General features: G+C 39.9%; 1 protein-coding gene and 1 pseudogene across 13 annotated transcripts in view; one reads left to right on the forward strand and one right to left on the reverse strand.

Moving 5' to 3' along the window:
- The window catches only part of TRPM8 (transient receptor potential cation channel subfamily M member 8), a 161806-nt gene that overhangs the window by 82891 nt on the left and 55063 nt on the right, over positions 1-23852 (forward strand). For 10 of the 13 annotated variants that reach the window (XR_013173138.1, XR_013173139.1, XM_077155502.1 and 7 more), the window contains 7 exons: positions 636-808; positions 7025-7199; positions 8923-8990; positions 13103-13300; positions 16988-17090; positions 18933-19051; positions 23164-23454. Coding sequence is in view for 11 of the 13 variants with exons in the window: in XM_077155502.1 (XP_077011617.1) it covers positions 636-808; positions 7025-7199; positions 8923-8990; positions 13103-13300; positions 16988-17090; positions 18933-19051; positions 23164-23454 (1127 nt within the window). In the remaining 2 variants the exon portion in view is untranslated. The other 3 variants (XM_077155509.1, XM_077155511.1, XM_077155512.1) reach the window with 3 other exon arrangements.
- Positions 3391-3858, reverse strand: LOC143676640 (riboflavin kinase pseudogene; annotated as a pseudogene).

The raw sequence follows: 23852 nt of genomic DNA on the forward strand, positions 1-23852 counted from the left end.
TTGGAGGTGGGATTTCTGGATTGGTACCATGTTAGACTATGGCCATTTCCAACTTTGAGATTCTGTTATTAGGCTAAATATAATTTTTGTAGGTATTTTATTCATTTCCATCTTGGGGAAAAAAATTAAAACCCTGAAAAACTCTTGACATTGCAAAGACCATCAAATATAAGCCTATAAAATACCACTGAGCAAAACTGTGCAATTATAAAACAAAGCTGAATTATTGGCATCAAGGCCATCCCAGGTGTATCTCACCTGTTCTGACTAAGGTGGAGGAGTTGGAACAGAATGTACTGCTTTCCATGGCACTGGAAAGGCTTGCTTGAAGGTCAGGCACTTACTGGCCATAAAACGATTCACCCAGGAGGCCAATTAAAGATGCAGAGTCCCTGGCCCCATCCCAGAGAGGCTGTGGCTGCAGACCTGGAATTGGTATTTTTTGATGAACAGCTCTTGGGATCAGGGCCCCCACTTCCTCTTCTCCTTCCTTTCCATGTGGTCTGAAACAAAGCCCCTCCCAAGTGTGCGCTCCTGTCTGATGCTCCTGGAGGGGAGGGTTTCCTTAAGAGTCTGGGCAAGCAGACCTTTTCCCCAGCACCTGCTGAGCGACTGCTGCTCTCCGCGCTCTACAGGGGCTTGGATTCTCACCGGAGGGACTCACTACGGCCTGATGAAGTACATCGGGGAGGTGGTGAGAGATAACACCATCAGCAGGAACTCGGAGGAGAACATCGTGGCCATCGGCATAGCAGCGTGGGGTATGGTCTCCAACCGGGACATGCTCATCAGGAATTGCGATGCTGAGGTATGTGTGGGACCGAGCAGGTCTGCAAGGCAGTGCGGGAGAGAGACCAAGGGGCGGCCTAGACCCCGGGGTTCTGGGACGGAGCCGGCCTAGAGGGAACCTGGCACCTTCTGGGACCTCGGACATTGAAGATAAGAATGAAATAATGAGAGAGCACATTTTCCGTTTGGGAAGGAGTTAGCAGTGGATGTATTTTGTTCATTAAAATTTGTTCCCAGCGTATAGTGTTAGAGTTAGACTCCTTGTCCTTTATAACCGTGATCTGAATGTGTACAAAGGGGATTCCAGCCCTTGCTAGAAGCAATTCCTTAATTGCTTTGCCACACTCATGGGAATTCAGATCAATTGCCCAGGTCCTTGGTCATTTGGCATTAAAAAGTCTTTGAAATAGGGTGTATGGGTAGTTCAGTGTTACAATGCTCACTTGCCATGCAGCATTCGATTCCTGGCCGTGCACTCCCCCCACCCCCCACCCCCAAAATGGTGCTGCAGTAACAATAGTCACATAGGAAAAAAGAATGAAATGCATTAAAAAAAAAGTTTGAAATCACCATTCACCTCATCAATAGCAATAAAAAGAAGTCTCCTGTGAGAATATTTGGAGAGCAATCAACATGTATTTCATGTTTGAAAATGAAGTAGCTATCTGCAGTTTTGTATCAAGTGTGGAATTTTGAAGACAGCATTTTCTAGTGAGTTAATGACCTCCTTAAGCAACAGATGTTCTCCACCCAGAAACTCTGGACCACGTGTTCAGAAATATAAATTTAGTATATATTTGCTCCATCTGGTCTACCCTTAGACTTTTAGATAGTCAATGTTCAGGAGTTTTGAATTTGCTGTGGGTCTTTTCACTTTTAAATTTTTTTCTTCCTTTTGTTTATCTGTCACCCTTTTTGTTATTGTTGTTCAAGTATTTTTCTAACATTTTAACATTAAATTACAGTTTCCAAGTATTTTTATAAAGAAATGAAAAATGCCACATAACTGCTGTTTGCCACAAAATCATACACCATAAAGTAAAATACAACCAGCTGAATTTATTCATGTTTCCCGGTAATCCAATGTGACTTTAGATGTTTTTCTATATTCTTTATTATAATTCATTTATGCAGATTAGGGAAAGGGATTTATAATGAGCTGTTTTCATCTTTAAGATTACCTTCTATATACTGCTTCTCCTTTCCAGCAAATTAGGTGCTAAAGTGAAAAATGATACCATGCAGTATTACAGAGGCCCAAAGCAATCTGTAACTTTAATTTCCCAAATATCAATTTCAAATTTCTCCCTACATAGACAAAGACTCAAATAGCCAGCAATCTCATAGTTAGCAGGAAGGAAAATACATGAGATAAAGATTATTTAACTGGAACTGTATGCTTTTCCCCCAAGCTACAGGCATTCTTTAGTCTGGCATGGAACATACAAAACTATAGAGTTTAGATTTTCTCAGGCATTTAATTGCCTGAAAAATAAATAACTTTCAGCTCTTTCATAATTGAACTGGCTCTTAAATATCTTCAGGGGAAAGGAGTCCCAAGAATTTTGTGTTCTTTAAGAAATCGGTATATATAAATGAACTACTGTTATGTTCAACTAAATCTTGAAGAAAGCTACAGAAGTCTTTTTTTTCTAAAAGTACAATGAAGATATGCATGGCCACCACTGTTCATACAGTGAAAGACTGGAGTGGTAAAGGTGGATTCAACCTGTGAGTGCACAGTCGTAAGCTAATGTAAATGGAAAGAACAAAACAAAATGAAAAACTCCATTCTGACAACTATTTAAAGAAAAATAGAACCAATCAAAAAAAAATGCTGAAGAACAAGTGTATCTCCTCTTAAGGAGAAAAATATTATCCAACACAAAAATGAGAACTACAAATTTGAAAACTGCGGATTTTTCTTTGACATAAAATACAAAAAAAAAAAAAAAGTAGAGGGAAGAAGTCAAGACCATTTAAAATTGAGGCAGGTTTATGTAAAACTGGAACAGAGAGTACAATGATTTCACATCATGAAGGAAATGACTGAATGAAATTTCACAAGTTGTCATGTCTATAATAAACTATATTAATTAAAAACTCAATGCAAATTATCAAAAATACAAAGTGTAGATTTTTTCATATTAAGTTTATAATAGACTACCAAATCTCTGTTTAACACATTTATTCTACAAGCCTCTCTGTTTGGCAGCACATGCAATACAAGTACCTACCTGTATACTAGTATTTTAAGAATCATGCTTCATCCTAAACTTTTCACCCATTATATGTACGTTTTATTTACATCATAAGAAACTTAAGACCTTTCTAAGGTGGTACATTTAAGAACGCTCTGAAAGAGTTTTTAATTAACATATTACATAAAAACAACCTTAATTTTTACATGAAATCTTATTACTGTGGCATGATGGGTTTAATTTAACAGCTGAAGCATAAATATAGTAACTATTGTACTCTTTAAACTATTTCACAACTACAGGAAAATGACTGATTTTTAAAATAACGCCAACATGAGACTATGAAGCTATGAGCAGTGAAATACAAGAAAACAATAAACTAATAAATAAGACATTTTTTTCAGCAGTGGCCATTCATTATTTTGCTATTAGGAACCTGGAAGAAATTGTCTTCTTTTGCTTTCAAATGTTCTGGTAATTCTAGTAGTTTCTTAGCTTCTTCAATATCATCTTGAATCACTGAAATAAGTGATTCTAAAGAATCAAAGTTATTTTCTGGTCTGGGGTAGCCAATGATGGCCACATTGAGCATTTCCCCACAGAAGTTCTTTTGAAGGTATGTATGGTGTGAGTTTCCGTGGACTTTTTCATATTCTTGTAGTATGGGTTCCATCCTATCCTCACCATCATCTTATGGACATTTCCACTTCCAACACCGGCCCAACCATAATAATACCAGTGGATAGATCAGTTGGAAGATTATCAATTACTTGCACGGGAAAGTTAGCAGTAGGGATACCCAGCTACTTGGAGCTGAGACCGGAGCCCGCACCACCTGGCCGCACCAGAAGTAGGGTAGGTGCCTCATGACGCCACCCGCTTGCCACGCGGGGTCCGACCCTGTCCGCACCTGGCAGGGTCGCTGTCTAGGTGGTGCCCCGACCTTCTGGACCAACCAGAGGACATGGAAGGGAGCTTGGCCACTAGGGCGCACAACAGACCGCCGGGCTGCGACCAAGCGCGGTAGTGGGACCTTCACGGTGCTGACCCAGTGGGAGCCATTGGACACTTGAAAGGTTGCGTCTCGTATCTGTCACCATTTTTAATATTATAAAGGGCAGAAAAGAGTGGGAAGGGATTTCTTGAGTATCTTCAAGGAGGCAACATGGCGGACTGAAAAGATGACGCACTTTGGAGTCAAGAAAAGTCTAGGTTTGAGAAACCCTACCTACTGCTGCTAGCTCTATAGCTTTGAGGGAGCTCTTTTCTCCCCATTTGTATAATAATAATGTTATATCGTCATGGGGTAGATATATCTCATTGGGTGGAATGAATAGTAGCTTTTGTCCTTCTTATTAGTGCTTTGCCAGGGATGGAAAGATGATGTCACATCAAATGCCATCTTCAGGGTAAGAGTAGCTGGAGTAGGGATTCCGAGGACAGGGGCAGCTGGGTGGGAAAGATTGGTCATGTTTGTCTTGGGTGTTGATGCCAAGTCTGGGGTGGATACATTACATATGTTAATTCATAGAATTATAAAAACAACTCTGTGATGTAGGCATTTTAACCTTTGAATTAGAGCAATAAAAGACTTTGCTATTTCCCTTGAGGCAGAAGCTTATAGGGCGCATTCTCTGTCAGTGAGGAAAACTAGAAATGAATATATAAAGGTTAAATGGAAAGTGCCATATTGGATATTGATAAAAACAATTCAATCAGAAATACATTAATTAGAAAGAAAAAGAATAGAAAGAACCTTTATTCTTTGAAATAACTGACAATTTAATTTAAGGAATAAAAGGAACTGAAAAATGCAATGTAATCAGATGTTGAAAAAAACTGAGCAGATCCTATATACAATTATATGTTAGTGAACTTGAAAAATCTCATGGGAATTGATTTTTTTTTTCTGTAAAACTACAATTTTCCAAAATTGATTCAAGAAAAAATAGAAAATCTGAAGAGCTAAATTATCAATGAGCTTCAAAAGCAGAAAAAATTATCTCCCAAATTGCTCTGTACAAGGGTTTTCACCTAGCAATTAAAAAAAATATCCTAGTAATTGCTAATTTCAGAAGGGTTTGTGGTCCTCCCATGCATCCAGAGACATGGTATCTTTATGAGTTGCTGGAGAAAGAGCAAATTTTTGTACCCTATCTAGAAAACTACTTAGGAATATGTATCAAGAGCATAACAACTATTCATACCATAGGTCCAGTAATTGTACTTAGAGTAAATACATCACTAGAAAATTCAACATTTGGACAGAGATTTTCAGTAAAATATTTCTTGTAGTAGCCAGGAATTGACATAAAAAAAAATCTAGTAAGATCAATAATAATGGGAGCCTCAGGTAGATCACCTGAATGAAGAAATATTATGGAGCCATCAAAAACTGTTTTCAAAGATTTTTTGCTAGTGTGGAAAATATTTCCAATTTTCAGTAGAAAATTGAGTCAATCAATATTAATGACTAGAAAAGAAATAGTTGTGCTAAAATCCTAATGTTGACTTCACTGTGTTGACGAAATAAGCATGATTTTAATTTTCCTTTTATAAACTTTTCTGCATTTCCGATTTTTAGATACTTATTATTTTTAGATACTTAATGTGTTATTTTTATTCCTTTTTACTTTTCTGTTAATGATAATCTTTAGTGACATGAAAATTTTGTAGCAAACTCATATGATCTCGTGGTCAGCTTCCTTCTTTCTTTTTTTCTGTCTTTGGCATAAGTTGAAACTAATAATTGTTAATAATATAATAGTTGCTACACTCTTTCCTGAAGTGTGATTTCTACTCTTTTCCTCATTACAAAACCCTGCCACTGGCAGATAGGGCTGTATTGGGGCTCAGATTTTGTTGACCTGAAACAATGCCACATTTCACAAGTCCTAAATTTTTACACTATTTTTAAGATCTCATTCAGGACTTTTCCCCCTATCTTCCATCACTTATTTTTCTTGAGTCAGTACTACACTAAAAATCATTGCTGTATTACCTATGCATTAAAAAAGCAGAAACCTTCATTCATTATTCTTGTGTATCTAATTTTTCTTACCACTTACTTTTTCATTTAAACCTTACAATTCCTTTGTCAAGATACATCCACAAAACACAGCAAACAACAACAGCAACACGTCACACTCACTGAGTAGAAGCATCTTAAACCTTTAAATTGACGCAGGAAAAATGGAAATTGTTTCAAAATCAAGTCCTCTCCTGGTCTATTATGGCTCTCAACTTATGCAAGTCTCTGTCTTTCAGGAAAGTTCTACATTTCCTGTCATTAAGTTCTACATATTTCTTGCTAACATTATTTCTAGAGATTTTGTATTTTTATTGTTATTGTGAATGAAATCATTACTGAATTTGATGTTTTAAAGTGACTTTTGCTGTTATAAGTAGAAGTATTGATTTGTTTGTTGTTATTTTGAATCAGGCACTTTAATGAACTCTCTTCCTAGTTCTTACGGTTTTTCAGTTGACTCCCTGAGTGTTCTAGGTTTTTGACAATATTATTGGTAAATAATGTCACTTTCAAAAACAACTTCCCATTTAATTATTTCTTGTATTTTTTGTTCATCTTGTCCAGAGTAATAACGTTAATTGGCAGAATACCTGTGTCATCATTAATGGAAATGATTCTAGTATTTCACCTGTAAATAGGATGTTAAATACACATATATTTAAAAATATGTATATAAACATAAAGTTAAATATACCTATATTTAAAAAAATCATATAAAGCCATTGTCCTTTTATTTCTAATTTACATATTTTTAAAAATTGAGGATGAATGTTGAGTTTTGCATCTATTGAGTTGTTGTATTTCATCTTTAACCCATAATTTGATGGCCCAAGTCCCGGAAGCAACATCAGCTGCTCCTTAATAAGCCCACCAGATTTTCTTAGTCAGTAATTTGTTTGGGTTTTTGTATCCTTATTCCTTAGAGAACTTGGTCCTTGGCTTTGCTTTTTGTGATTGTTTCCTTGTTGGGTTTTGGAATCAGAGTTGTGTTTGTGCTTTTCAGGGACATTTTTCAGCCCAATACATTATGGATGACTTCAAGAGAGACCCACTGTACATCCTGGACAACAATCACACTCATCTGCTGCTCGTGGACAACGGCTGCCACGGATACCCCACAGTTGAAGCAAAGCTTCGGAATCAGCTAGAGAAGTATATCTCTGAGCGCACTATTCAAGGTCAGTATTTAGGAACTAGAACATTAGACATACACGATAACTACAGTTGCAGAGCAGCACCAAGTTGTCGAGCAGCCAATTATGGAGGGGAGCGTGATGAACCCATCTGATCAGGTGGCCTCGTTGCAAAGAAAAGCTGTAATTTCTCTTCTTTCTTCCATACACTAAGGCTCACAGTGATATGTGTCCATGCTGAAGGCAATGGCAAGGGATGCTTCTTCCACTCTTGTTTGTTAGTACAGACAACCTGCTATTCCTTCTTCTGCTCATTATCATTTAAGAACAAATAAAATCCAGAATGTAAAATATGAGCTTGTACAATAATGCAATTAGTTAGGGCAGAAATATAAAAACCAACCCGCTGGTTTAACAACCAGGTTGTTTACTGCTTTGAATCTTGGTTACTTATGTATATTAGAACCAGCTAAAACACTGTTTCCAAGGGGAGAATGCAGCAATTTAATGGAAGTCTTTATTTGCCAGTCTTTCTTCCTGTGGATGTGGTGTTGAACTTTGTCCTGCTGTGGAGCCAGATTTCTGCAAGACATAGGGAGAGAGACTTCATAGCAGGCACTTTTGGGCTGTTCCTCTCTCAATGGAATATACAAGAAGGAAGACATATGCAATGCTCTGTCTTGAGAGAATGCATCATTATGCAAATTTCTTACCGACTTACACAAGCATAGGATTAAGCAAATGAGCAAGAGAATCATTATTATAAGGACAAATTTGTATCTGATCTAATGTATGTTAGCAAAAGCAAATCTTCTCAGTTTTTAGTGCTTTAATTATCAGTAACAAATTGTGATATGATCCGTATCATGCTATTGCTGGTTGAGGGCACACCGATTCATCCATGATCAACAAGGAGATGGTCAAGACTTGCAGCCATCACCCAACACCCAGGCCCAGGGGCTCCTGGAATGCCTGTTCTTTGAGGCAGGTGTTTCTATTGAACTGAGGGCATGGCTGGTCATGACCTTGACTTCTTCTTACTGCACAGCCCTTGGAAAGTTTTCATGTCTCTCTGGGATCTATGGATGTCCTAGTTTGAAGACTCATGGCCCAAACTACTTACTAATATAAAAAAAAGTAAAGAGGTTTATGGGGAATAAGAAGATGTAATATGCAGTTTAAGAGTTCTGATGAATACTCTGTATCTACTGTTACCTAGATATCTAAATCATGTATTCTTAGCGGGAACAGTATTGTCCCAAGGGAGTGAAAATTGGTCATTGGGGTGTGAAAAAATCTTAGATGTTTACAGTGTTTTTTGGCTCTCCAAAGGGCAATTACATAAACATATGTAAAGGATATCTTGTGGTATTAAAATTTCATGGTAGTGGTGGTGGTGAGGGAGAGTTTAGATAGAAGTGTTTTAAGAAGCCTTTAGAGGGAAGATAATGAAAAAGTTTGAAAAACGTGGATCTAAACTTTAACACCAAAAGTAGTGATGGAATCACAGCATCCCCAGGGTAATTTTTTGAATAAACATTTATGGGCTCAAGCAATGCATACTGATTCTGAAACCCATAAAATTGAGTCCTAGGGTAAAAACAAACCATGCATGGCTGTGTTTTCCTCACAACGTTTGTTGTCTACAATTATTTCAGGGATGAATGATGAGGAAGTAAGAGGCCAGAATGCATGAGAAATGATGCTTGAGAATTTAATCACAGTTAGTAGGAGACCTAAAATCAGTTTTACTTTTTATGTTTTACAGATTCCAATTATGGTGGTAAGATACCCATTGTGTGTTTTGCCCAAGGAGGTGGAAAAGAGACTTTGAAAGTGAGTCCTGATGTAGATTTCTAGAAGGTCAATTGACTAGCTCACTATTTTAAGCGCTTTCGGAGTCATCTTTAACCTAACTTTTCTTTCTACATCACGTAGGCAATGTTTTTCCTTCCACATAATGTCCCCCCAGTAGACTTAGATCGTTTTCTCAGCTGAGAAGATCGGGGAAGAGAATTTGAAGTGACATGAGTTGTCTGTATACTTAGTACTAGCTTTCACCATCAACTTGTCAAAGAGAAGAGCTGCTGTTAACTCATGAAGCCAAAGGACTGTACCAGCACTTATATTGGAAAATTGTGGCCATCTATCTTTACATGGAGATAAGCTATGATCATTGTATTAGGGTTCTTTAGAGAAACAGAAAGACAGTTCTGTTATATTAAGAGATTTGTTAAGGAATTTAGAAATTTGCTAAGGTAAATATTAAGTAAATATGAAGAGATTTGTTATGGGAATTGGCTCACATGACTGTGAAGATTGGCAAGTCTAAATCCCTTAAGGCAGTCTTTGCTAAGAGTTGGAAATCTGATCAAGGTGCTGTTGAAGTCCATAGTAGAAGTTGCCTGGCTGAAGTAGAGACAGAAATTTTCCTTTTTGATTTCTGAAATCCTCCGTTCTTCCTTTAAGACTTCCAGCTGATTGGATGAGGAGAGTCTCCTCATTGCTGAAGGCAATCTCCTTCATTGACTGTAGACATAATCAGTTGTAGATGCCACTGCCTATAGATTCAAATCTGTCTATGAAGCATCCTCACACTGACAATCAGGCCAGTGCTTGCTTGACCAAACAATTGGGCACCATAACTTAACCAAGTTGACACATAAAATTATCACAGTGGAGGGTGGACTTTGGTAGGTTGAATTATGTACCCCAACAAACACTTGATCTCAATTTTAAACCACTGTCCCCGTGGGTGTGAACCCATTGTAAATAGGAACTTTTGAAGGTGTTATTTTCAATTAAGGTGTGTTCCAACTAAATGAGGGTGGGTCTTAACCCCAGTTACTGGAGGCTTTATAAATAGAAGTCAGAGGAGTGAAAAAGGAGAGGACATCGCCATATGACAGGAGGCCAAGGACAAACCATGGGCCCTCAAGAATCTGTAGCAACAGATCATTACAGATTTCAGGGAGAGAGCAAGCCTTGCTGATATTTTGATTTTGGATGCCTTCTAGCTCCCAAACCATGAGTCAACAAACTTCTGTTATTTAAGCCTTTCTGTTGTGTATGTGTGTGTGGTTCTTTTCTTTTTTTGAAATAGAAGCTCTGGCAAACCAAGACACATACATAATTGTGGCCCTGTCAGGTGCTCCAGACTACCTGAAGTTCATACATTACATCCTGGAGATGCAAGACTTGAGATGAAGGAATCCCAAACCTTAAGTGATTCAGAGGTCATGGAAAGTTTCTTGAATGATTCTTTACCTGCAACATTGAGCAATTGAGGTGCCAGACTTATGCTTCCCTCCCATTTGCTGTTGACTCTGATAGCATAAAACTAACGGTATCTGTATGACTTCTTTTAGGAAAAGCATCAGCACAACTGCATTTTAGTCAGTATTTGAAGGCATGAGCCTCATTTTCATCATTCAATTGCAATGTTTTTGTAGACATTGGACAGTACAAGAAAATAATATTTAATTCTTCCTTTTAATTAATTTCTATATTTATTTGCATACCCCCATTTCCCCTTTCCAATTTTAAGTCTAAGACAAAGGTTAGATCGTAGATACCTGCTGGAGTAGTTAGGTTCAATTGTCAACTTGGCCAGGTAAAGGTACCTAGTTGCTGTAGACATGAGCCAATGGTACGTGAACCTCATCTATTGCTCATCACATCTGCAGTCAGCTAAGAGGCCTGCCTGCTGCAATGAATGATGTTTGATTTAATTGGCTGGTGCTTAAATGAGAGAGCTCAATGTAACACAGCCCAAGCAGCTCAGCATACCTCATCTCAGCACTCACAGCTCAGCCCAGGCCTTTGGAGATGCAGAAAGGAATCACCCCAGGGAAAGTTGTTGGAACCCAGAGGCCTGGAGAGAAGGCCAGCAGAGATCACCCTGTGCCTTCCCACATAAGAAAGAACCTTAGTTGAAAGTTAGCTGCCTTTCCTCTGAAGAACTAATGAAATAAATCCCCTTTTATTAAAAGCCAATCCATCTCTGGTGTGTTGCATTCCAGCAGCTAGCAAACCAGAACACCTGTGATCCTTGATCCTCTCACCTCTCTTTACAAAAGGACACCCCTAGAGTTGCGCAGTAATTGGTGGCAAATTATTTGGCATCATAATCTCACACTTCTCTTTGTTTGTTTATTCTTTTATTTAACAATGACCTTTGCATTCATTCACTTAACAGCTATTTATTGAGTACCTACTATGAGACTTACTGTTGAGACCATTGTTAAAAATCTTTCAGGGAAACACTTTTTTTCAGGGCAAAACTAAAATACATTTTAATGCGAAATTGTCAGTATATGAACACTAAAAAATCAAGAAAAATGCGAAAGAGAGCTAGAAAGAAAGTATTTTAAGGCAATTACATATGTTATTTTTTTCTCTTCCGAATTTTAGATTTAGAGTTAAGATTCCATGGCCTAGGGCCTTGGGAAGGATCAGCCAGCTGCTGCAGATCTAGGTCACTGCTCAGAACTGAATTTCTATGGCCTTTCTGCTCAGACAATTAACAACCCACAAAAAGGTGTGGGTAGAGTGGCTTCCAGAGATGCAGGAAGGGAGGAGAAAATACTGGCCTGAGCCTCTCTTCAGCTCTTCATCCCTCCCATCTTTCGGCTCCCTCTCTCATCTTCCCCACCCTCACCTCCAGCGCCCAGCCCTGACACCCATCTTTGCTGTAGGCCGCGGATATGACATGCTTTGTCAGTACGGTTTTGATGATGGTACATTTTATTTTCTGGGAGATGTCTCCTCTAATGAAAAAATTCAGTTCTGGCCAAAGGAAACTGCTTTGCATTTTATTCTGTACCCATAGGTGGATCAGATTTTCCTGCTGCCAAGTGATTGAAGTTCTTAAAATCTGATTCTTCCATGCTGGCCTCTGTAGCTTATTATCAAGGAAATAAAAGTGTGGTAGGTGTTTGTTTATCCAGGAAAAACAAATCTATTATCTGTTAAAAATACGGACAAGAAAAATTATTGGAGGAGGAAAATATGTGAGTAAACATAATATAAAATATCTACCTGCTGCTTTTAAGGCATTTTTGTGAATTGTCAACCTCCATCAGATAAACTGTGAGTGATAATGTTGAGTTTAATCCTAACAGTTGTCACTCAAATCTATTATGTCAGTATTTGGAATTACTGATTTTATCTATAGAGATATTTTAAAGCATTTGTTTATGGAGAACTTAAGCTTGTCCCATATAACTTTATTATCAAATTTGGTATTGGCATAGGATGAAATGCAGTCAGTTCACATTTCTCATTCATGTAGCAATTGCAAAGATTTCATGTGCTTCTGAGTTAAAATAAAACCCCCACAGGAAAAAGTACATGGATGGGTAACCAATTTGATTTAGCACTGTTTTAGTTTCCTAGGTCGTTTAGGAAAATACCATTAAATGGGTTGGCTTAGACGATGGCAATTTACTAGCTTACGGTTTTCAGGCTAAAAGAATGTCCAAATCAAGGCATTGTCAAGGCCATGCTTTCTTCCCAAAGCCTCTGGCATTCTGGGGCTGGCTGCTGGCAATCCTTGGCTCCTCTGTCACATGGCAAGGCACATGGCAGTGTCTCCTGGCTTCTCCCTTCTCTTCCGAGTTTCATTGATTTCAGCTTCTTACTTCTTTGGCTCTTTCTGTCTCTGTCTGTTTTTCTGTATTCATTCCATTTATAAAGGACTCCAGTAATAGGATTAAGACTCATCTTGATTGGACTGGGCACACACACCTTAACTGAAGTCACCTCATTAAAAGTTCCTGCTTGCAATGGGTCCATGCCCACAAGAATAGATTAGATTTAAGGACATGTTTTATTGGGGTATATACAGCTCCAAATCACTACAAGCACTTGGTCCCATGCTGGAATCTGTTGAGCATCATTCGCTGTCCCACCTGTCTTGCTGTCTGGCTCTCTTTTCCTTCTCCTAGGCCATCAATACCTCCATCAAAAGTAAAATCCCTTGCGTGGTGGTGGAAGGCTCAGGTCAGATTGCGGATGTGATTGCGAGCTTGGTAGAGGTGGAGGACATCCTGACATCTTCCATCGTCAAGGAGAAGCTGGTGCGCTTTTTACCCCGCACAGTGTCTCGTTTGACTGAGGAAGAAACTGAGAGCTGGATCAAATGGGTGAGTTGATGGAGGAGAGACCTTGGGGAGCTGAGACAGAGCTGGCCAAGTTCATGAAAAGGGAAGATGCTCTTAAATGTTGACGCCAAAAGCAGTGGCAGATGTTTCCTACTTTTTGTGCCTCTGTCCCAAACCAGGCTCCTGGCTGGAAATTGAGGCTCAGATTAAGTGACTCGTCATATCTCCCTATGGGTAGAGAACAGAGTTTATGCTCAGACCTGTTTGCAAAGCAGATGAACCTGCTTGTATGCCAGGATGTCAACGAGTGTTGAGCTTCTGTGTTTTGTGTGTCAGTGGCGGGGAGGAAAGAAATCCCTACTAATGACTGTTAAAAAAATGCAGACTATAAATTGAGTCTAGCTCCATTGGGAAACCATTACTGCAGAATAATTGCCTGTCTAAATTAACTGGCCTGCGATTCAATTCAGAATTTCTCACCTTTCTCATTAGATCACATAAGAAATGTGTACTTATCAGAATACTTATTAGGCTTCTCATTACAAAGTTTATAAAAATATTTTAACTTAGTGCCAGGTGTTCTCACTTTTCTCTCTGTTTCATGGCTGCTGTTGGCTTGTAATGACTTTCATTCTCCTGATTGCTCAGTTCCTTAGAAAGTTCCTATTAATATTAGTAGGTGCTTTCACATCAGCTCATTGAAAGATGGCCTTAGATATTTCAGTATTTTTAAGAGAGCATGCTGCCACTTGGAAATCTTTCCATAAAGGAAGCAACAGGCTGCAGCCAACAAAGGTTATTTTAATCAAACAGATCTTTTCAGCTCTGGAGATAAAGGCTGGGTTTAGGATAAAGAATGTAAAAATATTCTTTAACTCGACTGACTGCTCAACTATTTAGCTGCCGAAGGGCGTCAAATGTCAAATGTGGCAAACTGAAATCCTGGAGTAGGGAAGATGATTTCTTTCAGCTCATGATAGCTGTTTTCCTTATATAAGGCAAGCCTGGACAAACCAAATCCTTGTAAATAATGAGAAAAATTAATCCCACCTTCTACGTTGCCAGGTTCCTGTTGGTGAGTTAGCATAAACTGGGACAACTCCTTTCTGGACAAACCCTCATTGTCTGAATTCAGGCATTTAAAATACAAATGCATCCTCTTCCCAGAGCTGAGAGATAGTGCTGGTGCTGAACTATGCCCCATCCAAGGGCTGCTTCGGTGATATTCCAACTTGAGGTATTGCATTTTGCAGATTTTATTAAAATCACAGCAATTTGAATGCAATTTTCTACTTGCTAGTTTTAGGAGTTCTAAAGCTGGTGGTTTTATATGAAAGGTTTGGGTGTTTTATGTATCTTGTCCAAGTTTGAAATCAGTTGAGAAACAGACACAAGAGTCAGGCAAATGGAGATCAAAATATCAATGTTATCGATGATGAAGGTGAAGTTGACAGATGTGATCTAGAGCTATGCTGAACCCCACAATGTGACAGATGAATCCACTGGGACGTAGGCAGTGCTGGACAACTGCAGGGCTCCAGTCAAGGCTGGACATGCACTGATTGCAGAGTAGGGCGTGAATTCTCTGCCAAGGAGCAAATCCTAATGAGTGAAGCAGGCAAGGGCTGGCTCTGCAAAGCCAAAGTCACCTATTGGATATGTCCCACTCCCTCCCTGAGTAGAGTGAGTGAAGGGGTGGGAATGACCAGGCGCCAAATACTGCTGAGGCTCCCTCCGCATGGAAATATGTCGGAGGGAAAGGGAGTCCTCCTTCCCCACTGCTGCATTTTTTTCAATTTGTTTTTTGCTGCTATACATTTTTGATTTTCGGAACAGCTTGAGTCAATTGCAAACATAACAGACCAATCTCAAAGTAGAAATATCAAAGTAAGACATTATGTGTGAGCAGTACACTCAAGATAATTTGGGGAGAGACTTGGTAGTCATTCAAGGATACCCATAGCGGGATGCACAGACAGCTCTCAGCGTATCCACCAATGCTGGCCTTGGGTCCATGCCAGTGACTGCTCTCAGCCCTTTCCTCTTACTCCTCACACAAGTTGCAGAGATTGGACCACATCCAAAGAACAAAGGACACCCATGCCGTTTACCAGGATTTTGATTTTGGCACTTAGAAAATTGTTATAGGCAGTACATCTGATAGTGACTAAAAGTCATACACTTTGCATGTTTCTGCAATTATACTAAATTTTCTAGGATTCATATCGATTCATATTCATGTCCAACCTGCTAATGAATCATCATAATTATAATTGTGTCAATCAGAAGACATGCATCAACATTGAAAATTAGCTCAGTTGTTCTTGCACACGTGGGATTTTGCATTTGAGAGTTTTCCCAAATGATCAGGCTTAAGAGTCAAATTATTAATTAGTGAATGTAATATTCAGTCATGTCTTAGTTGAGCAACCTTCAAAGGTAATCCCAGGTACCTCACCATTCATGTGAACAACTGACCTCTAAACCTGGCCTCATAATTTCTTGGCCTCTCCAAGAGATCCATTTACTTCTCCCATCGGGATCACGTTCTCTTCTTACAGCTTGCTTAGTTATTCCCACTGTATCTGTTCTTCAACTTCTCAAGAACTTGACCCTCCATAGTCTTTCAGTGTCAGCTCACCTAGATATCATTCATTCATTCACTTCAAACTCTTTCATTTATTCATTCATTCAATCAATATTTATTGAGCTCATACTATATGCACAGTTCTGGAGTAGGCCTTCCACACAGCAGAAACAGTCCATGCTTTAGTAGAGGAAACAGAAACTGATTAAAAAAAATCATTTTGGGTGATGGCAAATACAGTGCAGTGCTTAATTTCAAACGGAAACCTTCAGAAGGAAGGTAGCGTGGATATGGATGGGCGTGTGTCCAGGGAGCCTGGGCTCCCTTGCAGATGGCTCCCGGAGAGCAGCACGGGGCCGAGATCTACAGCAGGGTGGGGGCAAGTGCAGCACAGCCATGGAGCCCACGTGGCAGCTCATGCACATGGAGTGTGGAAGCTGGGAGTCCCGAGGGGCTGGAGCGGGTCAAATCTTGAGGACCACTTTTAGGTTTGGTCCTTTTCCAAGCACAAGAGAAGTCATCAAAAGGCATGGAGCATGGAGGACGCGTGATCAGAGTGTGTTCAGAAAAGACCATGCTGGCTGCAGCAGGGAGGCTACAAGCACCTGCACGCACCACACACCACACACATACTTCACACACACACACCTCACACCCACATGCACACACCCCACAGGCATCACATACCTCACACACACACACGCACCACAACACTACACAATAAACCACACACACACTCCCCACCCCCACCCCCTCCATGCACACAGGCTACACCACGCATATACACTGCATACACTTCACACACGTCACACAAATATACCACACCATTACATCCGTATCACACCACACACAGTCCACACACCACACACAGCCAGTGAAACGAAGCGCTCAGCTTTTCGACAGGGGCTGTTTGTTTCCCTGTAACAGGCTTTCCCCTTGCTGTGGCCGAGCAATCCTCATCATCATTCATAAACTGGACGCCATCGGTGCAGGTGCTGTAGGGGAGGGGAGGGAGCCTGGAACTCTCCTCGAGCTTGTCTTTTTCTAAAATGGAATCAAAGATTCATCAGAAGAGAGAATGTTATGCCCCCCTCATGTCTAAAATCAGTTGGCTAACAATTTTGTTCTTTAAATGTTGCTAGCTCAAAGAAATTCTCGAAAGTTCTCACCTCCTAACAGTTATTAAAATGGAAGAGGCTGGGGATGAAGTTGTGAGCAATGCCATTTCCTACGCTCTGTACAAAGGTGAGCCGAAGGAGTTCTTCTAGAGTGATTCTGCTCTGTGTTACTTTCTGTGGCTTCTAGGGGCTTGCATTTGATTTTTTTCAACACTTTATTGAGGTATAATTTCACATTTATTGTCATCATAGATTGGAAGCTTGAATAATACAATTGCTCTGTTGAATTAAATGTCCTTTGTTGTATGTCTTTGATAGAACACAGAGTTTTTGTCATTTATAGCCAAATATGATCACAGTACTCTTCAGAGATTTAACAGTGGCTTTAAATCTTTTATTGTCTCAGAATTCTTGGAGACAGTAATAAAAACTAGTGTCCTTTCTGCTAGTGTTCTATATGTATGTATACACACATACACATGCACATGCAAGTAATTTTCCATCCAATTTTAGGAATTCACAAATCTCCTGCAGCCCATGAATGAACCTCAGGTTAATAAATTCTCATATATGATCTTTGCTGTTAGAATTCCATCAAGGTAAATATTACCTTAAGTTGATAGATCCTTGGTGAAGCTTCACCATTCTGGAGTTGAACTGCTTGAGTTAATACATGTAAAGTGTCCAGAGTAAGGAAAGGCACATAGGAAGTGCTGTTTTTGCATTACCTGCTTGTTAGTATCATTCTAATTGTGCTTGATGAAAGTTTGGTTGAAAGCATATTTATTAAAATTGTATTATATCTGTAGCAATACATAGATGAAGAAAATATTAGTTCTAAAAGAGACAAGAAGAAAATTGTTAAAATGTGGCTCATTATTTCATAGATCTACTTACAGTATAAGTATATATATATAAGTATACAAGTAAATATACTGTTCTGGTTTGCTAGCTGCTGGAATGCAATGTACCAGAATCAGAATGGCTTTTAAAAAGGGGAATTTAATAAGTTGCTAGTTTACAGTTCTAAGGCCAAGAAAATGTCCAATTAAAACAAGTCTATAGAAATGTCCAATCAAAGGCATCCAGGGAAAGATACCTTGGTTCAAGAAGGCCAATGATATTCAGGGTTTCTCTCTCATTTGGAAAGGTACATGGTGAACACAGTCACAGTTTCTCTCTCAGCTGGAAGGGCACATGGTGAGCAAGGCATCATCTGCTACTCTCTCTCCTGGCTTCCTGTTTCATGAAGCTCCCTGGGAGGCATTTTTCTTCTTCATCTCCAAAGGTCACTGGCTAGTGGGCTCTCTGCTCTCATGGCTATGCCATTCTTCTCTGCTCTCTCTGAATCTCCCATTCTCCAAAATGTTTCCACTTTTATAGGACTCCAAAAAAACAATCAAGACCCATCCAAATGGGTGGAGACATGTCGTCACCTAATCCATCTTAACAACCACTCTTGACTAAATCACATCATCTAGGGAGATGATCTGATTACATTTTCAAACATACAGTATTGAATAGGGATTATTCTACCTTTACGAAATGGGATTTTGATTAAAACATGGCTTTTCTAGGGGGCATACTTCCTTTCAAACCAGCACATGTACTATATATGCATGTACTATCTAAGTATAGTATAAGACATGGCCCTTGATATGTAACATTCATGGAATCTGAATTTATGGAAAAACCTCAATATATCATAGTTATGCTATTAAGATATACAATGGAAAGATATTGTATATTATAGCCTGAATTGATCATCGTTATATGCTTTAGGGGAAACAGGATGCAGACAAGGGTGAGTGATAATAAAGTGAAATGCAAGTTCAGAGGGTCTGATTCTAAGGGCATACACGCAGAATCACATTTGATAAATGGCTCTGATCATTGGCTGTACTGAACGGCTCTGACTCTTTTATTTCCGGGGCCTTTAGTGAGTTGATTCATTTCTGTCCTCTTTCAGCTTTCAGCACCAATGAACAAGATAAGGATAATTGGAAGGGACAGCTGAAGCTCCTGCTGGAGTGGAACCAGCTGGACCTGGCCAGTGACGAGATTTTCACTAATGACCGCAGGTGGGAGGTAAATAAGTAACTAAGTGGTGCCCTCTTGGGTTACTCCAAGGTCAGGTCTGGACGATGGCTGGTCAATTTCTGACAAGGTTTTCAATATTGAATCTCGTAAAGGATTGTTCTGTTCTGGCACATCGCTGTGGCTGAGCCTTGCTCTCCTCTTCTGTACTACGGCATAATAACACTGAATTTGTAGGCTTGTTGTGAAGTGATCATAACAAGAAATGGGCGAATGTAAAATAATATCCATCCACCAATCCCAGCAAAAATTTGTAGCTCTCCGCCACCACATGAAAAGTGGTTCTCCACTGGCTGTGGGCCACAGCTCTCCTCCCGGGAATGGATGGGCAGAGCCATGGGGAAAATAGGCACGGAATGATTGAAAGGGCTTCATCAGAGGTAAAGTCAAAATCAAGACAGAATACTTTATCTGCTCCCTGCCCCACCCACGTACCCAAATCCTGATGAGAGAATGGTCAGCAGTGAGAAGCGTAAGGGAAAAATAGAACAGTTTGAAGACAGACAACATGATTGTGTAATGTATGTCTCAGCAACTGTAGACATTAGACCTGGAAAATCCAGACCTCTGCCCTGTCCCAGGAACAACTCTAAGACAGAAGTGGCACATACGGTAGAAACTGTGTTTCTCTCCAGTAGATTGTCTTTTCCCACTTTTCACTTGGATTAGAATTTTAGAACCGTATTTTATGGCAGATGTTCTCTAGCATCCAACTAAAGTTAAATTGGCCTTAGGAGTTCTGTTTAGCAGGAACAATCACAAACCATCACACTTGCATTTACAAGGTTGTGTGTGTCTCTGTTTTCATCTCTTCTGAATCAGTTTAAGTCATTGGCGGGCAGTGAAGATATCTTTAATTTTGTATGAGTGTGTCTTGATTTGAAGGTGTGTGTATTTCAGAAATTTTATCCTCAGCAGCCAGGTTTCCAAAACACTTTCAGACCTACCATTGCATAATCAAGTACTTCTAAGACTCGATTTATATTAACATGTGATCTCTTTTAATAATAGCAGTGCAAATAAAGTAACGACATTCATTTTTAATTTATGTATTCTTTTAGCAAACATTATTTTGTGTTTGGTCTTTGTAGTGTAATACACTCTATCACACATCATGAGGTTTTAGTTAGTTGAGAGAAAGTAGAATTATAACCTACTTATAATTCTAAGTCTAATTAATTGATTCATAAATGGATCCCTGCATGTGAAATGCTCTACTTAAGTAAGGTCAAATAGTATAAATAAACATAAATTCAAGGATGTATTGAATGGTACATTTAATTTTATTTCCTAGGCTAAAGACAGTTAAGGGTGAAGGCATAATGTTTAAGAGTATACACTCTGGAACCAGCCCATCTGTGTGACTTAGCCTCTGTGCCTCACTTTCCCTATTGAGTGGCATGTTGGAGCCAGCTCATTTGGCTTGCAAGAGCTGACTGCCTTGTTAAATGCAGTCATTATTAAACATCTAATTAAATATATGTTATTAAAAGCAAAGGTAACAAGTAATCAAAACTCATTATTTTCTAATTCTTTCAGTGCATTTATTCTTATCTATACTCCAGAGGTTATTTGTGCCTGTTGTAGCTGTTTGCCGGAAATCCTATATGATGGCATGCAACTGCACATCCATCCCCAATTCTGCATGCAATGACCCCTCTTTAGGTCTTGAAACTGGCCATGGTGGAGCATTTACACCATAGGGATTGGTGAACACTATGCATGGGCCAGTTATTCTCTTCCAGAAAGCTTGCTATTAAACATATACTGGCTCACCATTGCTCATCTGTAAAATGGACATGACAGTGATAGCAGTAGCTGGCCTCACTGGGTTATAACGATGATTGAATCAGACAATGCTGTCTAAATTGCTGAGAGCATTTAAGCAATTACAACTGGCTTAATACTGTGTGACCTACATAAGTATTTACTTAAAAATAAACTAAACTCTTTGGAATAATAGTATTTGTGTAAGCTTTTTTAAGTGCACAAAGCAGTTTCATTGTGTTCATTTACTTAACCCTCACACCGATTGGAAGCAGGGGTTATTGTCTCATTTTGCTGGATAATAGACCAGGGCTCTATGGGTATCACAGGAGGGAAAGTGGCTGATGGATGTTGAGCACCTGCTTTGTTCTTGAACCTCTGAAATGGTCTTGCCCTGTGTTATCTCACTCATTCCTCACCACCACCTGTTTTATAAAGGAAAAACTGAGGCTCAGAGACATGATCTTTCCATAGGTCACACAGCTGGAAAGGTGGTAGAATTCAGGTTTGAAAACAAAGAGGTGTCTGACTGCAAAGCCTTTTCTCTTTCCTGTGTGCCACTGGTTCTAAAAGTGTGGTCCCTGGACCGACAGTGGCAGTGTCCCTGACATGGTATGCATCATGTCACCTGTGGACTTGTTAGCAATGCACATTATCCCACCCACCTGAGAGCTGCTGAGTCAGAAATGTGAGGATGGCTCACAGCCATCTGCTTTAACAAGTCCTCCAGGGAACCCTGAAGGAAGTTTGAGAACCACTGTTCTGTGCTATCAGGTGTGTGACCAATGGAAAGGAAAATAGATTAGAAGGTGGTGTAATTGCCTGGCTGCTAAAACAAATGCTGTGTAGTGAGTTGGCTTAGAAGGAATTTATTGGCTCATGATTTCAGAGGCTAGAAGGCTTCTTTCCTCCTGGGGTCAGTATCTTCTGGCTGGATGACAACCTTTGAGGTTCCTTGATTCTTTGGGGTTCCCTTGAGTTCCTGCTTCTGGCTGCTCCCCAGGCCTTCACCATGTCCAGTTTCTTTTGCTTACAAGGACTTCAACCACGTGGGGTTAAGGCTCACCCTCATTCAGTGTGCCCTCACCTTAACTAACATTTGCACAGATCCTATTTACAGATGGGTTCACACTCACAGGGCCAGGGATTGGGACTTGAGCATGCCTTTGTAGGGGATGGGATTCAATCCCCAGTGGAAGGAAACGGGAAATGTTCAGCATGGGGAACACTTGCTTTGAGGACAGAGGAGACACTGCAGTGGCTGCACTCCCTGGGCAGCTGCCTCTTCCCCTCCCCAGTCCACTTGGGGCCATAGGGCACAAACTCCTGGCAACCTTGACCATTCCCTCTCCTGGCAGGGTGATTCCTCAGAGAGCAGCATTAGACAGAAACAAAAACCATTCACACTGTCCCATTGATGCTGGCAGAGAATATTGACCTGCACCCGAGGAAGGTAGGCTGGGGTCCCATGAGGAGTGGTGAGGACTGTGGGAAGTTCGGCCACTTACTTCTGATAGTTCCATGTTGTCAGGTGTCTGGTTTTTCACTCTTAGATCTGGATTTTAATGCTGGAATTGTGAATTTTTATCAATCTTCTGATTTTTAAATATTGGCAATGAATTCAAATTGTGAGACATACTAGAGGGGACACACAGAATGTATCTGAGAGTTGGTGTGGCCTGGAGCCCACTGGTGTGTGTTAGAAGTAAACATTGATTACCTTGAAAGTCTTAGGAAACTTCTATGGGGAATTTTACTGAGAGCCAGAAAGTGGAGATAAATATAAATAATAACCAGGGATTATTGTTAAATGTTTCAGTGATTTACTGATATGTACATGACCAAGCATTTGCTTGGTGGTGTGTGGTTTGCATTTCTCGGTGGATTCCATTTTGCCAGGAATACTTGAGAATCAGTCCCCAATGTGGAAGGCACATGGGTACCAGTGCAGGGCAGCAGGGGAAGATGCAATGTAAAGAACCAGCACAGGGTGGCTGGCACACTGTTGAGGTCTACTCTGGATTTCAGAGAAAGGATGCAGGTGTACTGATACCCACCCCTCCCTCCATCCCAGGGATGCATTCTTGGCCAACTGTGTATGTATAATTATGTCCAATTTATGATAGCAGGAGACTGTCAAATCTTGATTTCAAAGTTTCCACCACTCCACTTTCCTGTAATCCAATGTTAAGTTACAATTGCAAAGATAGATTGTATTCTCGTGTCAGAAGAGAAGTTAAAGATACTACTGCTCTGCCATTGTGGGTGAGAAGGAAATTGCCTTGTGTGTTCTTTATTGGATGTCGGTGTGAGTACTCACTCTACTCTATTTTTAGTCTGCCGACCTTCAAGAAGTCATGTTTTCGGCTCTCGTAAAGGACAGGCCCAAGTTTGTCCGCCTATTTCTAGAAAATGGCTTGAACCTGAGGAAGTTTCTCACCAATGATGTCCTCACGGAACTCTTCTCCAACCACTTCAGCACCCTTGTATATAAGAACCTGCAGATTGCTAAGAATTCCTACAATGATGCCCTCCTCACATTCGTCTGGAAGCTGGTTGCAAACTTCCGAAGAGGCTTCCGGAAGGAAGACAGAAATAGCAGGGACGAGCTGGACATAGAGCTCCACGTATGTATGGCAAGAGTTGTCTGCCTGATTTCTTTGATCTTTTGAGTCTTCCTGCAAAACTTTTCTCTATTTTCTCTTTCCCACCCCTACCCTTTTGCCATAATGCAACTCACGTGTTGATATTGTCAACTTCTACTGCCTTTGCTTAAGGTAGCAATGATTCTACCTGGTGGACTTTCTGATGCCTTGCTTTATGCTCCGTGCTATATTTCAAACTAGTTATGGCTGTTTTCCTCAATTGTAAAGCTTGGTGGGTTGCAGTCTCTGAAGACATTTAATATGGACCAGAAAACATGGCAGTCTCTTCATGTCTTAGTTTCCTGGAAATGATCTGCTTAAAATAGCTTTCCACTACCGATGCAAAAGGACTGAAGAAGTGCCCATTTTTCTTTTGTGAA

This window comes from Tamandua tetradactyla, chromosome 3 (genome assembly GCF_023851605.1).
Source record: "Tamandua tetradactyla isolate mTamTet1 chromosome 3, mTamTet1.pri, whole genome shotgun sequence".
Lineage (NCBI taxonomy): Eukaryota > Metazoa > Chordata > Mammalia > Pilosa > Myrmecophagidae > Tamandua > Tamandua tetradactyla.